Below are 17,541 nucleotides of genomic sequence, written 5' to 3'. Positions count from 1 at the left end.
CTGTGCTCGGGCCCATCCCTTCAGCGTAGATAAACCCAACGGCTGATCTCTGTCTGGTGGGCCAGCCCCATTCACGTCACCTCCCGGGGTCGTTGGTGCTTGGCCTTCTCGTGCGATAGCCTTAGGAAATCCTTTCGGTGCAGGTTGTCTAACCATCTCGCAGGAACTCCATAGCCATCAAGAACCAAGGCTAGGTGCAACCCGCCTTGAGGTAGGGCCTCGTGAGTCCCATGCTGGCTCACGAGCACCCAGATACACCTTCTCCAGCCCCGCCGTGCAAGTCACGTGCCAGGGCGGGGCTGTACACGCCCCGAGGGCTCTCCGCAGCAGGGGTCCCCTTCCACAAGCCAGCAACGGATAGGCGATCACCGCGGCGATTTGTTCCCCTCCTCGTGTTGACCTGCAGGAACTACCTAAGGGCTACAACGGGCATCACCACAGACTCTCTCTCTTCTCCCATGTGATTCGCTTGCGCATTAAAGGGGGGCTCCCGAGCATCGAGACTCTGGAGCTCTTACTGGCTCTCTAGCCCTCACCTCCTGGCCTTGACCATGACATCGCGACCTGGCATACCAGTGGCGACTGAGCTCGCTCGAGGGCCAGGACCCGAGGACGCAGAGCACCAGGAAGAACATGGAGAAGAGGGGGAGGCCCGCACGGGCCTAACCTAGCTACCCAACAGTGGCCAACACCCAAGTCTGGTGTGACGCCGGCAGCCGGCTCCGGAACGCCAAGCACTACAAGAAACCTGCTTATCTGCGACAGATATAAACCGTCACAACAGTGCACAAAACCGTCAGGCCTTGTCCTCCGTGACGGATTCAGAATCTGTCATGTATCGTGCGTCATGATTTGCCACCAGCACACTCCATGATAGAATGCTTAGCCGTCACAGATTCATGACGGTACCTGACCGTCACTGATCAGGCCCCCGGCCCCGCTCGGCCCGCCCCGCCCCACGTGGATCTGATGTGGCTTCATCTGGGCCTCTACCCTTTGGGCCTATTATTTCGGCCTAGTTAATTTGTCGAGCCAGGTCGAATATCCGGAAAAAAATAAGGCATACAGGACTGTTTGGCCCATTAATTTTTCTCGGGCCCATATTTTTAAAAAAACATCTATCTGTTAGCCCGTTTCTGATGCTCCAGTATGTTGTTTCTCAGCCTGTTTACACTATACCAAATCTAGCCCATTAATGCTCAAAAACCAATTTTGGTCGACAACAATGAAGAACTTTCTTTTGGTACAACAACAATGTAAAATAGACAGAACAGATGCACATCATCACAAATACAAATTAAACTCCAGCATCACAATATCATAAGTAGTGATCCAACATAAATAAACTTCCATGTCCTAATCCACTAACCATCAAACATAACACATCCAACACAACTTCCATCTACCAGCAAAATACTTAGTTTGCATCCAGCAACATCATAAGCAGTTTGCACTACAAAATAACATATAGCAGAAGGTAGGTTCCAACACATTCACAGCTTCCAGCAGAATTTTGCTTGGACAAACAACTTACTCATGAGCTTATCTTGGATGAATCTTATTTAGTAAAAAGTCTAATTTAGCTTCCAGCTCAGCTTGCTTTTTCCTGTTCTCCTCTTCTTGCTTGGTCCTTTCTTCTTCTTGCCTGATCCTTGCTTCTTCTGATTCTTGTAACTCATTGTTCAAGGTTTCAACAAGGGCCCGAAGCTCGGCATTTCCCCTCTTCTGTGCTTCCTGTTCTGCCTCATGGTCGCTACGACTGGATCTCTCATGCACGTGCTGGACCCCCACATGCTTAAGAAACATTGGCTTCTTAGTGTGCTTAGTAAGAACTTCAGCCACAGCCTTGGTTGCAGAGTTGGATTGTTGGCCATCTTCTGTAGGTTGAGTACCTTTCTCTTCCATTTCATGCTAGCCATGCAAGCAAATGAACACGGTGAGCAAAACAGGAGACAAATAGGTTTTGCCTATATGTATGCCACATTTCCATGTACAGATGTAGACATGTAATTATACTCTAGTCACTACATGTATGCTGCAAGTACTGTAGGCCAAGGACAACAAGTATTTTAGCACAAGGACAGAAAATAGCAAGTACTTTACACAAGGGCAAAAGGTGGCAAGTATTATAACACAACGACAGAACACAACTAGTATTTTAGCACAAGGACATAAAATAACAAGTATATTTTGCAATTACTTATTATCCTACTACTGGATCTATGGCAAAAGGTTAACATTTTGATGGGTGGTGATCTTTGAAAGCTGACTTACAATTGCAGCTTGCACAACATCGGTGTGTCTTTTTGCTGCTGCGGTGGCACTCTTTGAATAAATCCAGTGCAGTGGGTTCTTTCTCCTTGTATTTGTCTCCCTGAAAACAACATATAAGCATCAAGCTAACATTTGTGAAGAAACAACATGTATAGTACCAATATTGAACTGTACTTTATTCATTTATTCACGATGAGATACCATTAAGTGCAAAAGGCATGTATTGGCTATAGGCAAGGGAGCAGTTATATTCATTCCTGCTAGCAAACTAAGGAACTATCGTACTTAATGTACCTAACAATAGCAGGAGCAGCAGAGGTCAGATATAGTTCGAGCCCAAAACACCGAACCTTAACATGCTAGCATCAAAAATTTAATATAGAGAAGAACAATAGCTGCAATGGTAAGGTTTACATGAACTTATGGTCAATAACATTTATGAAGACCAGGCAGAAAAATCTCATGAAAACAATTACCGGTTACTGTCACATAAACTATTTGCACATCCCCAGACACATGTTTGACTTACCAGGTTATAACAGTGCACAGGGTAGCTACGCGAACCAGTAGTGTGATGAAACTTGACTTGAGCAATGTTATTTTTGTTAATTCCACATATCTTCTACATGGATCAGTGATTTGGTTAGCTAAATGCATTTATTCAAGAGTTATTATGGAAACAAATAAATATTCAAGAAGGATTCATCTTATATACACACCCCGACATTTCTGAGGTTCATGATGTTCACACAATAACACTGCAACTTTAATTGATTGATCTTCTAACAGACAACCTCATGCTAAAATATGAGCTATAGTATACAGAAGGTTGTTTTCAAGTACTTCCTGATCAGGAGCTTTATGGTAGTGTATTACATCAGAGTAGACATTTCGATCATACGTTGAGTTGTCATAATCAATATATGGATGACAAAGCTAATTGACAACCACGCAAAGAAGTGAATAAGTCATAATGTTTTTGCTTTACATATATATTAAATTTTATTATTTCCTAAATGTAAGTCTGGTAACTTGCAGGACCTCTGACTCATGAGTAATGGGTTATAACCATCCAATTTTGATGCTACTAGCTAATAAAGGATGTAGTCGAGTGTTGCGTTCAGTACTGAAGTACAAGAAACAATAATAAGGGTGGTTGGCAACGACAAAATAATATTTGTCTCCAAGAATAAATGTACCATTTTTGGGGGATCCTTCCAGCTATCAACAAGCTCATTCCACTGGTCATCAGTTATCGAGTGGACTGGAGAAGTTTTCGTCACCAAATTGAGTGGGAAAGGATCAAAATACTTCTGCTTGAGCATGTATCATTGTTGGCGAATTGCACCTTTCAGCATTTGCGTACAAGCCTTCCTAACGGGCACAGCTTTTACGTCCATCTCAAATTTGTTCTAGTCAGATGAAAGAACATGTGTAAGAATCATGATTGCACATAATTAAAATAGCACAAAATTGATAGGTTACTAGCCATTTGACTGAGAAAGGGTTGGATCATGTACTTACACCAACTTTGCCTACAAAGTTCTAGAAGATCCCTTCTCGGACATTTCCGCCTGGGTCCTTGTAATCCTTCCAGCGTTTAAACATAGGCACATGGCCTCTGACTGTGACATTGCATTTGGTTGCAAACTTTGCAGGAAGAAGAGGTGTCTCCGACCTTAACCTCCCTTCTGGAATGACAAGCGGCAGCTTGCCCCCCCCCGACATCGACTTATCCTTTCCAGGCCTTTTCCAATATTAACCCCCTTTCCCTTGTCTCCTCATAGGATCGTGGCCCTACAAAGAAGGTAAATCAGAATGTATACATATATCAATGAAAATTAGGAAGTATAAAAGTGCACTGATAAATGGAGAACATCGTTCAAAATGAGTAACTAGAACAACATGAATTAAGCTCATAGCTTCAGTCTAATTTTAGAGAACTATTTTAAGATCCACCAATTATTAGTCCAGTTTAACAAAAAGCACCACTGTTGTAACTCAAATAACATGCTAGAAAGATTTTGGATTTTATAACATGCCTTGAGTGTCATTGTCAGGTTCAGATTGTGTTTGCTGACAAGGTTCGGCACTACCACCAGCTTCAAAGTCCATATGGTTGCCATCATCATGACGGGCAATGAGATCAGATCCATTGCTCATCCAGTAGTCATCATTACGATGGGCACAGTCACCATCTATTAAAAAAAGGCATCCTGTGAGAGTATGCTCGTCTTGCAATCAAATTTAATGAATAGGGCTAATGAACCATAAGACAAAACATTAGAATGATAGTACAACTTGCCTTCAACACCATGTGTGTGGTTATCAAAGTTGGGAACAGTTTCTTCAGCTTCAGGCACAGAAACAGTTGGCTTATGGATTGCAATTGGTGTTTGATGTTTAGGATCTGACACCCCTTCACTTTGAGGACTTGCATAAGCATCTAGTAATAGTCTTTTGTTTGACCTTGTGACTCACGCATTCGTTGGAAGCTCCGCATGAATTCTTTTAGGAGGCCGAGGCTTGATTCCTCCAGGGGCCATGGCAGTAGATCTTTTCTTATTAGTTCCCTCACTAGTCTTCCTACAGTCGTTCAACCCCTGATAGAAATGAAAACATGGTTAAATCAACAAAGTGTAACAAAAATTCAGCTGCAATAGCAAACAAGCAACATATCTAGGAATGACTAGTCGGAGGATTTTAGCAGCTTCAACTTTGAGCTAGGAGATGGTGTGGACTTTAAGTCTTGTAGTACTTCCCTCTCATCTATTAAACTATCATCAGACAAGTCTCCTTCACTAGTATCCTCCTCTTTAGGATGGTACTCTGCTTCAGATTCATCTCAAGTATGCTCGAGCTTTCTTTTTTCAGGTGAAATGACAGCTTTGTTTGCAAACAATATTGATAATGTAGGTAGTCCAAGTGATTGCAGCCTTTCATTGTTCCTCATGAACATTTTGAGGCGCGACACTTCCATAGGATGTAGTGGTCGTTCTAAGACGAGTACAGATGTAAACACGAATTACTATGTGCATAAGAGTAATAACAAATTACTGTTTTTATTGAGTTTGCATCAATACGGGAACCAAATCTACACTTGGAAGCACAAGGATCTTATTCGGCTGTATTTGGATGCACAATATTTAGAAAACCATAGTATTAAGAAACCACAGTATTAGATCTTGTAGTCAAGAAATACCACACTATACAAATACTTTGGTATTCTTTAGTATTGGCAAAACCGAGAGGCGTTTGGCCATTGCAGTATTTACTAGAACCAGAAGCACTATCAATTTTTATACTGTATTAGAACCAGAAGCACTATCAATTTAAATCAAGCACTATCAATTTTTCAAGAAGCACTAGCACCATAAAAATGTTCAGTGTGTATTTAAATAAAGCACTATCAATTTGGCCAGAACCAGAAGCACTATCGATTTGGCCATTGCATTATTTACTAGAACTAGAACACTAGCAGTACAATATTAGAACCAGAATCACTATCAATTTAAATCAAGCACAAGCAAAAACAGAGAATATTAAAGGCATGCGGAGGGGTTATACCTGCTACTACTGTCTTGCCTCCTCGGTGTTTCTTCCCTGTGGTCTTCTTCCCCATGGTTGGGGTTCTAGGGTTCGGTGGAGCGGAAGGTGAGGGGGGAGCGGGAGTCTTGGCCGATAGTCGGGTGGGGTGGTGACCTACCGTGGATGCGGAAGAGGGAGTCTTGCTCAGTGGTGGAGGAGGTGACAGCGTGTTCTAAGGTTCGGTGGAGGCGGATGGTGGGGAGGAGGGGGGTCTTGGCCGGTAGTGGGGGTGAGGTCGTGACCGCCGTGGATGTGGAAGAGGGAGGGCAGTCATGCTTGGCAGTGGAAGAGATGAAGCGGTGGCCGGAGGTGGAGGAGGTGACCGCGTGTTCTAGGGTTCGGTGGAGGCGGATGGTGGGGAGGAGGGAGGTCTTGGCCGGTAGTGGGGGTGGGGTTGTGACCGGCCGTGGATGTGGAAGAGGGAGGACAGTCATGCTTGGCGCTGGAAGAGGTGAAGCGGTGGCCGGCGGTGGAGGAGGTGAAGCGGTGGCCGGCCGTAGTGGAGGCAAAAGGGGAATGGGGAGGGGATTCGGTGAACTGCGGGGTAGGGGCGGGCGTGCGGTGGGGATTATGTATTCTTGCGTGTAAAATTACTAACATGCCCTTCGGATGGCACCTGGTGGAAGAATGGTTCTGTGCAATTGTCAGGCACCTTGATGGGTCATTCGGTCAATTTACGATGGTGGACTTTTTGGCTTGGCGCTGTTGGAGATAAAATTGTACATGTGCACGGGTATTCTTGCCGCCAAATGATATTTAGAACATTACAAAGGATATATATATATATATATATATATATATGGCACCAGCATTTTATTTGTTACTAGAATTGGTAAAGCATATGTTTGTTTACATACTATGTATTAGCCAACTCCAATGAAGTTAGTTACCGACACGCCTTCTCAAATCGGTCGCCATGACACCGGCATCCGCACCACACAAAAGGAGACATGTACAATCTTGGATCGTCGACTCCTATGGCCCGTGTTGAAAAAGAAGATGAGAATCGACTTGATTATGCCTTGGCACTTCAGATTAGTGTGAAGACACCTTGCATGCTGAGGAGGAACACAAAAAGGTGGTGAGGATACTGGGGTGTCCCAACACTCGAAGGTTGTAGTATGGGGAGGTGGTTGTCGCTGTGCCACCCGCCGAGTGGCAACAGATCAACCCATGTCTTCCTCACCGCACACCAGGACACATGTACATTCTTGGATCATTGGCTACTATGGCCCACATCGAAGAAGAAGACGAGAATCGCTTGATTACGCCTTGGCACTGTGGATTGGTGTGACGACACCTTGCATGATGAGGAGGAACGCAAAAAAGCGGTAAGGGTACTAGGGTGTCCCACCACTCCAAGGTTGTAGTATGGAGAGGTGGTTGTCGCTGTGTCACCTGCCGAGCAGCAACAGATCAACCCATGTCTTCCTCACCGCACACGAGGACACATGTACAATCTTGGATCGTCGGCTACTATGGCCCACATCAAAGAAGAAGACGAGAATCGCTTGATTACGCCTTGGCACTTAGGATTGGTGTGACAACACCTTGCTTGATGAGGAGGAACGCAAAAAAATGGTAAGGATATTGGGGTGTCCCACCACTCGAAGGTTGTAGTACGGAGAGGTGGTTGTCGTTGTGTCACCCGCTGAGCGGCAATAGATCAACCCACGTCTTCCTCACCGCACACGAGGACACATGTACAATCTTGGATAGTCGGCTACTAAATCTTTCATCTTGAATTGACAATTTTTTTTGAATCGATGGTTTTTTTAAATTAGGGGAAATTTTGAAATTCACAGAAAAGTTGATTTTTTGAGAATTTTCTAAAATTCCATGGATATTTTTTTAGATTCGTTAATATGTTTTGTACACATGATCATTTTTTCAAAATCAGGAACATGGTTTTATTTCCCAACAATTGTTTTCCAAATTGAATTTTTTTATAATTTGCCAATTTTTTGTAAAATTACCGACATTTTTTTAAACCACGAAAATTTTATGATTTTTTGAACATTTTTTAAATCAGTAGACATTTTATGATTTCTCGACCATTTTTTTGAAAAGTCGCAACTTTTTAAAATTTGTCAATCTCGAATTAATTCAAAAAAACAGAAATAAGAAAATAAAAAAAATGAAAAACAATAGGGATGCCACGCCCCGCGGGCCGGGCCATGAAGACATACACGGGGATGAGGTGGGTGAGAAAAATGAGTGAGGAAAAACGATAGTAGCAGGATCCGATCCCTGGTCTTCCGAGTGGGAGAAACAACCTGTTGCCACTATGCCACCGGGCCCGAGGCATCTCATATGAGTTTCCATCCTTCCTCGAAAGCAACTCCCTCCTCTTTAATGTTCAAATCTTGGAGATCAAGCCTAGCATTAAGTGTGTCCTTCATATTCCCCTCCATGTTGAGAATTGTCCCAATGAGGTTTTCACAAATGTTTTTCTAGATATGCATGACATCAAGATTATGTCTCAGCTTCAATCTATCCCAATAATCCAAATCCCACAAACAAACCCTCCGACTCCAAATTGGCACATGAGCCTTATTGCTGCCCAAGTCAGAACGCTTTCTTTTCCTGCTTTCTTCTTGTCACCAAGGTCTAACCTTCTCCAATTCTTCTTGTAACTCTTCCTTTGAGAATTTACTGTTGGAAATATGAGCAATTTACCAAATGATTTTATTAGCAGAAATATTAGATAAAGCATGACTAATATAACAGTGACAAAACAAGGCACGCGATTTGACAAAGAGAAGGTAAACAACATCTTCATATATGGACTGTAACTGAACATATCTAGAGTAGACAGTATAGCAAGTTGCATATATGAAATAGAGTAAAACATATCTAGGGAAAATACTAGAAGAAGGAACTGTAGCAGGACCTCTAACAGAAAGGAGAAGAACACGTACGGGACAGCAGCAGCAGAAGCGCTGGACTTGGGGTCGGTGTCCTCGCCTGCCATGTCGTGGAGGAGGTCGTGGACGCCGGGGAAGTAGTCGTCGGAGTCCGTGATGAAGAAGCCAGTATTCGCGCGGAGCACTCCCCAAAAACCTTATCACCCTTCCCCCGTACAGGACTCAAAAGGTGCGGTTCCAGAGGCCTACTGTCCTGACCTGTGGTGCACGCCGCAAGACGGGATGGGGAAGAACGTAGCAGCAGCGCAGTGCTCGGAACTTTGTGGCGAGAGGAAGAGTAGCTTCTGTTGTGTCTCTCTGGAGAGGAGCCACCTCTCTTATATAGGCACAGGAGAAGGATGCGAAGAGGCTGCAGTGGGAGGTGAAGCAACGAAGGAAGACGAAGCGAACAGGCAGCGGTCGAAGAGGCACGCCGTTCGAATTCAGTGTCCACTACAGAAAACGTTTCAACTCCCACGTGACCTTTCGTATACCCATCGTGTGTGGCAAAAATTTAGACATCGGCTCGGCTCACTCCCGCAACCCGCGGCACGTCGTGACGAGACGTGGTGTGGCGAGGCGGGCGGCGGAGGAGGAGCACGCGTGGATGTCCCTCTTGTTCTCATGCTCATACATGTGGGGAAAGAACCTCGCTTATAAAGAGGTCCAACTCCCTCTAAACTAGCAATGTGGGACTAAACTTTTGTTCCACCTCTTGCCTTGCACGAATGAGCTACGTGGGCCTCTAGGATTTATTAGGAATTTCTGAAACTGCTATTGGGCTAGGCCCAAAATAGACAAAATTCCAGCATTTACCTGGCTCATCATTGCGTTCATGAAGACCAACAAATTCATTGTTTCGTCGCAAACGATGTCCCTTTGGAAGGAAATGATAATGCCCAATATACCCAATTTTGTGCCTTAGGCCCTAGGAAAGAGGGTGTTTGTCACAATGAATACATGTAGCATAGCCTCTTGTGGTACGCCCTGAAAGAGTGCTCAGAGCTGGGTAATCGGGAATGCACCAAAGAACTGCAGCATGAAGATCAAACATTTTTCCTTCACGAGCATCATATGTACGCACACCCTTCCAAAGCTCAAGTAAATCTTCTACAAGTGGTTGTAGGAAGACATCAAAGTGCTTGCCAAGTGATTTAGGACCTGTAATTAATAGAGCCATCATGAAATTTGACTGATCCATGCATGCCCAAGGTGGAAGGTTGTATGGCACAACAAATACAGGCCACATACTATAGGTTGTGTTAAAGTTTCCGAAAGGATTGAACCCATAAATGGCAATGCCAAGCCTCATGTTTCTGGCATCTTCTGCAAATTTTGGATATTTTTTTATCAAAATCTTGCCGCGCATCACCGTCAGCTGGATGGCTCATTTCCTTCTCACTTGGTTGCCTCTTTAGCTTGTGCCACGATGCTTCTTCTGATGCTTTTTTGGAAAGAAACATCCTCTTCAGCCTAGGCACCAATGGAAAATGCGTGAGAACTTTCTGTGGTATCTTCTTTCTAGCAGGGTCTTTCCACCTTGACATGCCACAAACTGGGCAGTTGTCATGCTTGGCATATTGCTTTAGAAGATTATTTGCTTCGTCATAAGATTTTGGGAGTGTATTGGTTTGAGGGAATGCTTCAGCCAGTAGCTTCAAAATGTCAGTAAATGCAATATTTGTGATCCTATGGCATGACTTCAAATGAAGAAGATTCACCACAAATGAGAACCTTGAAAATTTGGTACAACCATGATAAAGGTGCCACTTTGCCTCTTTCCTCACGTTCTTCAAAAAGGACTCAGTCTTAGAAGGATTTGCATCATTGTTACCGTCTTCATTTTCAGTTTCCTTCTGATCTTGTTCTACTGATGCGCGTAGGTCGCCAAACATCTCTTCAAATCGGTCAGCACCATTGTTACCATCCTCGGAGTCATGCACATCAATAGGATGCTCAATAACATCTGCATTGAAGACTTCTCCATGATATATCCAGCGAGTATATGTACTTTCCATGCCATGCATCAATATGTGCTTGTTCACAACAGCTTGATGCCAGTATTTGTGATTAAGGCATTCTCTACATGGGCATAGTATTTCTTCATCCTCGCTGTATTTTTCTTGAATTAAGTTCATAAACTCTTTGACACCATTGACGTACTCTCGAGAGAACAGTGTGCCACGAATCCAAGATCTATCCATCTGCATTATAGAGAAAAGACCAACTTAATCAATGGTAAATAATCAATGAGGAAACATGTTTACTAGCAGTTCCCAGGAAACATGCTCTGCAAAACATCAATTCACAGTAAGATACATGACCTACAAAAACAACTTGCACCGAGGAGGAAAAGCAAGTTCACTTACTGTTACATAATGTACAAAATCACAACACAAACGTATAGCAAAATTTACATGTTTATGAGTCTAGTACTAGGTGCATCACTTGCATAAAGTTATATAAAAGCGCATACTCCAGTAGGCAGCAGGCGAGCCGCTGAGAAATACCACAACTGTAATCAAGCGAGTCAAGAGTGTAGTATAGGATATTATGTTGGTTGAGGAAAAGAAGGATACTACTACGCTGCTACAGGATTGATGGATTCCTCCAGGATATGATGTACTGAAGGTTAATATTGATTTGGCAATAAATGGGATCCTCTTCAAGGAGATTAAATATTTTTCTTGTTTAAAATTTAATTTCTTTCACATTTCATATTGCCCGAGGGTATGTAATAAAGTCGCAGATGCTCTTGCGATGTATGTTGCGGTGTCAGGTCTCTCATCCCCAGCCGTATGGCCGAATGGTGCGCCTGAATTTGTGTTTGAATTGGTAGCCATCGATGTTGCTCAGATTTTTGGTTAATGGAATGAATATGGCTAAAAAAAGAACAAACTGTAGGTGTATTTCTGAAGCATACTCCAGTAGGTGTATTTCTGAAACTTCACAATCTCTCCATCTTACATGTAGATACGACTAACTGACTGGTAGTATTATTATAAGCTATGACACAATCGCTCCATCTTACACGTAGATTAGTTCAAACCAATAAACTTTAATACGAATTGGCTAGTATGTACTAACACACAATATTGGTGATATGTGAGAAACTGAGAACATGGTGACTGCAAAGTACTTTTCCTATTCTATAGTCTATCAACACCGCTGGAATCAGCAAGAGGAATTTGTTTTTGAACGACACCACTCGAAGTTGCAGTACCCAAAAAGACATTCGGCTCAATAAATCAACTAGTACAATGGAATAACAATACCAAGGACAAAACCATCTTATTTCTCTCTGTACGCTCAAGCGTTCAAAAACAGATCAAATTCAGATTTTAATCTGAGACGTACCTAACTGAGGGACGACGCCAACCCCATCAAGGTCAACAGCGACGGCGGCCAGACGCGGCGACCTTGCTCCAGGCCCGACGGGAGCTCTGGGGCACGTAGCTGTCGTCGCTCGTCTCCGGAGACTCCACGGGCTCAGGAGAGTCGCTGGACCACCAGGAGTCACCATTGTCGGTGGAGGAGCTGTAGGCAAGGCCTGCGGCAGGCCCGGCGCCCGCCGCTGCGCCGTCCTGGCGACCTCCTTCAGGGCAGCACTCCAAGCGGCGGCATTCCTCGTCGAAGACCTTGAAGAATAGCGTGGAGGCGTCGTCGTACTCGAAGTGGATGGCGAGGGTGCCGTTCGCGCGGAAGGCTCGGGCAACCTTGCCCTAGCCTCGAGTCCTGAATATCTTCCCAGAGGCGACGACTTCAACTTCCGTGCTAGTTGCCGGGGCATCGCAGTCGGCGTGCTGCAGCCAAAGCTCGAGAGGGCCCCTCGGCGGCATCTCAGCAGTGAAGAACTGCAGAAGGCGATTCCAAGTGCTCGGGGGCATCGCTGCCCACAGTACAAACTCGCATGAGGACTCTGCAGCATGGACCCCTGGGGCGACGGCGTGCGCCTCTGCGGCATGGCGGCCACGACCCTAGCGCGGGCGGCGGCGCTCATTGCTCCTCCCTCCGGAATCATCGACGTGAGCATACAAGGGCAACGGCTACCCAGGAGGCGGCATTTCATACCATGGCCGCGACACCATCGGCCTCACAACCATCTCGCGACGATGGGACCTCCTCTTCTTCGGCGGGAGCAGCTCGGGCTCTTTGAGAGGATCCTTTCCCTTCTACGCGGCCGAGAACCTCCGAATCGGCGCCATGATTACACCAGCAAGAAGTGGAGCAAGGAAGGAGAAGAAGCAGGAGAAGCAAGGGAGAGACGGGTGATGGGGGCTCCGCCCCCACTTCCCATTTATAGCCAAGGGGAGGCGAACCGCCGGCCTCCACAACCCAAGGTAATAATGATCTTTTCTGCATGCAGCAAGGACCAGTCGAGTTGTGCAGTTGCCGAGGCTGCGTGGGTAAGCGGAGACGCCCACGTCCAATTAGTCGCCATGCGTCGACCAAGGTCACAGGCTTTTGGGGCCCGGGCGCTCCGCACTTGCCCTTTGGTTTCGCCTCGAAGCCAAGCCCGAGCGCACCTTGGGCCTGGGGGCTACTGTCAGTGTTCTGGGAACGGGGGTCCCTAGACTTGCCTGCCGGCGGCCTGCGGCGTGGCTCCTCTAGCGGCTCTGTACGGCCCATCTTCACCAGCAAGCACCCAAGACCCTCGCGAGGGGCCAAGCCTCGCGAGGCGGACGATGCAAGACCTCCTTAGGGGCGGTCTCACCAGGTTGGATCGCGAGGGGTGGAGAGATCAAGGCAAGGCGAACCTCGCGAGGTTCCAATGACGCAAGCCATGATGATCAAGACTAGGCGGGTGCCAGGCGGGCACCGGTACGCACAGTGTCCTCATTTCCTCTTTGGCGTTAAGGAGGCAAGTGCAGGCGAGGAGTCCCAAGGCATCAGGCAAAGGTTTCCATATCGGTGCAACCAGACCAAGACCAGCAAGACGGAGGTCACCATAGAGCCCACGATGGCGTCACCACTAGAGCCTTTGGTAGGCGAAGACTACTTTTGTCAGGATAACTTGTACTAGTTGTCTCCCTTCGAATTTGGCCGTTGTGGGATCCCTTCCCGCTCAATATTTGCGAAGAGGACCAGGGCCTCTATAAATAGGACTAGCCCCCACCATAGGAGGGATCGATCGATCGGATCTTGGATCGGAGCCATTCCATCCTTAGCCTCGCACAAGCTCACTAAGCACAAGAACACCTCTCTCAGGAAGCTGTTCTTCCCTTGTAACTATTCATCCATAGCCCAAGAGGCAATCCACCACACACACTGGAGTAGGGTATTACACCACAACAGTGGCCCAAACCAGTATAAATCTTGTGTCTCGTGTTCTTTGGGTTCGTCGAGCTAGGCCGTGAGATCGTTGATTGTGCGAGCTAGAGAGGGGGAGACCTTCATGCGCACCCCAGTGTTCGAACCTCAAGGGTTTTGTCGGAACCCAAATTTCGACACAAGCAAATCCACCAGCCTGCTCAGGGCCTCCAGACCATCCCACTCTCATGGCCGTTTGTGATCTTGGGGCTGGATATCCTGGGTTTATTGCCTCGAGCACCCAGGGCTACCGCTACCTCTATGTCGCCATCGACAAGTTCACCAAGTGGGCGGAGGTGGAAGCCGTCCGCACCATCCCAGCCGGCTCCGCAGTCAAGTTCATCAAGGGCCTTGTGAGACGGTTCGGAGTCCCTAGTCGCATCACCACCGACAATGGCTCGCAGTTCACTAGAAATCTCTTCAAAACATATTGTGCTAATCTTGGAACGCAGATATGCTACGCCTTGGTGGCGCACCCCAGAAGCAACGGCCAAGCTAAGCGTGCCAATGCGGAGGTCCTGAGAGGCCTCAAGGCAAGGACCTTCAAGAAGAAGCTCGAGGCCTACGGCAGGAGCTGGCACGACGAGCTCCAATCCGTGTTGTGGTCCATCCGCACCACCGCCACCAAGCCAACAGGAGAGACTCCCTTCTTCCTCGTCTACGGAGCCGAAGAGGTTCTCCCTCACGAGGTCAAGCATCGCTCCGCGCGGGTCCTGGCGTTCAACAAGGCGCGTCAGGACACCATGCGGGGGATGGACCTCGTGTTGGGGGAGGAACGCCGCCGCCAAGCCTCGCTCCATGCGGCAAGGTACCGGTAGGCGCTGCGGCGGTACCACTGCCGCAGCGTCCGCTCCAGGACACTCGAGGTGGGCGATCTCTTCATGAGGTGGGTGCTCTCCATGGAAGGGCTGCATAAGCTCTCACCCATGTGGCATGGCCCGTTTAGGATTTCCCACGTCTCCAGGCCTGGCGCGGTGCGCCTGGAGATGCAGGACGGGTCCCTATCTAGAACGCCTGGAACATCCAGCACCTCCAGAAGTTCTACCATGAAGCAAGGCCCAGTGCCTATGAAGCTCTCCACTCGTGACACTCTCACGTAATAATGAGTGGGGCTGTACACGTCCCGAAGTCTCCGGAGTGCCGCCCTCGGGCCTCGGGGGCTCCCTCCCACATCCTAGTGGCAGCACTTGGCTCCGCGCTGGTGAGAAGACTAGACTAGGTGCTGGACGCGGCTTTTCATTTGCTTTCTGTAGTTGGTTGGCAACCTTTTTAATGAAATTTGGAGTTCTGGCATTTCTCGATTGCTTGATTGGGTTCCCTTTTCCTCTACTTCTTCGCTCTCTTCTTTGTTTTGCGTCAGGGAGGGCAGTAGTTGCCCGACGCTCTCCCTCATGCGCCTCGCGCAGGGGCTCGGCAGGTGTGTGCGTGCGTTGGGCTAGCCTAAAACACAGACACACCTCGCCAAAGCCCTGTCACCCTAGAGCTTCGGCTCCCTTGATCTTCGCGTGGTGCCCTCAATTGAGTTCATGATTGACACGCCATCCTAAGTCCGTGCCCCAGGGGTACCGTGACATGGTGCACCAAGCCATGATCAGCCCATGCCTGAGGGCTCGCATAAGGAAGAGCAAGGCACCCGATAGATGTCCTAATGAATTCTGCAGCTTTGTGACGCCTCCCGAGGTCAACGGCTCCCGAGTCAGCAGCAAGGAGGCCTTACTGGATGCCAGAAGGAGCACCCTCATGAGACTGGAAACTACCACAGGCGTATCAAGCTAAGTTATCCCTCTGCGTCTACGTGGAGCACGAATGTCACAACACAACACAGAAACAATAAACATAGCATAGCGGCATTAAATCATGGTTCATTACATGCCCTCGTAGGGCCCCATGCTTGTTTTTTGAAATGCAGGAAGAAAGGAAAGGATGAGCAAAAACGACGCACACAACCGTGACCGCTCACGAGGGTCAGCTCCCAGAGCCCCCTCCCGGACTCAGCTCAGTCTAAGCCCCTCTTGCGCTTCACCGCCGCGTGGCAGCAGGACGGCCCGCCATCGTCCTTGAAGCGAGCCCAGTGGTGAGGCGGCCGGTCATAGCCGCCGCTGCTGGTGCTCTCACTGGTGGAGAAGCTATCGCCGCTAGGCGAGCAGCGACCGTCGCCAAGGGCGGGTTTGCCCTCGGCCTCGTCACGGCCGTCGCCCAGGCCGAGCTCATCGTCGCCAACGCTGTCCTCGGGGTAGCACCACGCTCGGCGATCGTCTTCCCCAAACACCATCATATTGAAGTGGAGGGTGCACCGCCAGCTCAGGCCGCGCGCGCAATCAATCGTCTGCCAGCCGCGGGCCAGGGCCACGTTGCTCGCAACGGAGACCTCCACCATGACCCATGAGGCCTTTCTGAAGCAGCCGTCGGCTTGCAGCCAAAGGCCGTCAAGACCCTCGGCCGGCAGCTCGCCGGCAAAGGAGCGCGGAAGTTGGAGCCAGGTGCCAGCTGGACTCTCCGATCACACGACGAACTCTGGGAGCACCTTCGCCGAATGGAAGCGCAGCCGAGGAGGTCGGGCGACCACGGCATGCCTCACCTTGATGCAAGGGCTGCTCCGCCTAGAGCGGCCCCCTCCATGGGAGGAGACGCCACTGCGGTCGCCGAGGACGACGTTGGTCCCTGAAGGAGTACGACCGCGCCCCCGAGAAGCCATAACAGGGGTCGCGGCGTGCTTACGGGGACGGCCTCGCCCCATCTTGGGCGGTGGTGAGCTGGGCGCCTCCTCGCGAGCCTTCCCCTTCTCCGCGGCCAAGAACCTCTTTGTTGGCGCCATGGGGGCTATGGAAAGACGGTGAGGTGAGGAGGAAGAAGAAGGAGGAATCGGCGAATAGGCAGAGATGAGCGAGGTGGCTCAACCCCTCTCCTCATTTATAGCCAGAAGGAGGCCAACTGTCGGCCTCCACAATCGCAGGTAATGATGGCTTTCTTCTGTGTGCAGCATGGTCTCGTCAAGTCGAACGGTTGCCGAGGTAGCGTGGGGAAGTAGAGAGGCCCACCTCCCACCAATCACCACGCGCCAACCAAGGCCGCAGGCGGTTGGGGCCCGCGGTGGTCCGCACTTGCCCTTTGGCTTTGCCTCTAGGCCAAGTCCAAGCGTGCCTTAGGCCCCGGGGCTATTGTCGGTGTTCTGGGACCGGGGGTGCCCAAACTTGCCTGCCTGCGGCCCAATGTGTGGCTCCACCAATGGCCTGGTACGGCCCAGCTTCAAGAGTGACCACCCAAGACCCTCACGAGAGACCAAGCCTCGCGAGGTAGACGACACCTAGGACTCCCTGGGGGATGCCTCACTAGGTTGGCTCCCGAGGAGCGGAGATATCTATGCAAGGGGCATCTCGCGAGGTTCACGTGACCTGAGCCAAGACGACCAAGGCCGGGCGGGCGACAACGGGCGCAGTGTACCAGTTTCCTCTTTGGTGCTAAG

General features: G+C 48.5%; 1 protein-coding gene and 1 long non-coding RNA gene across 2 annotated transcripts; both read right to left on the bottom strand.

The window, feature by feature from the left end:
• Positions 1-1,308: 1,308 nt before the first annotated feature.
• Positions 1,309-4,062, bottom strand: LOC147990531 (uncharacterized). Its single transcript, XR_015609166.1, has 4 exons — positions 3,799-4,062; positions 3,474-3,686; positions 2,275-2,374; positions 1,309-1,911 (listed from the first exon to the last, which is right to left on the bottom strand). It is a non-coding gene; the product is annotated as an uncharacterized LOC147990531 (long non-coding RNA).
• Positions 4,063-10,030: 5,968 nt separating this feature from the next.
• Positions 10,031-10,972, bottom strand: LOC147990530 (uncharacterized). The gene has a single exon (XM_087538271.1). The coding sequence runs from the start codon at positions 10,970-10,972 to the stop codon at positions 10,031-10,033; it is 942 nt and encodes a 313-aa protein (XP_087394397.1).
• Positions 10,973-17,541: the final 6,569 nt, after the last annotated feature.

This window comes from Triticum urartu, chromosome 1A (genome assembly GCF_056163025.1).
Source record: "Triticum urartu cultivar PI428250 chromosome 1A, HENAU_Tu73, whole genome shotgun sequence".
NCBI classification, from domain to species: Eukaryota; Viridiplantae; Streptophyta; class Magnoliopsida; order Poales; family Poaceae; genus Triticum; species Triticum urartu.
This window is presented reverse-complemented; position numbering and strand designations above follow the sequence as displayed.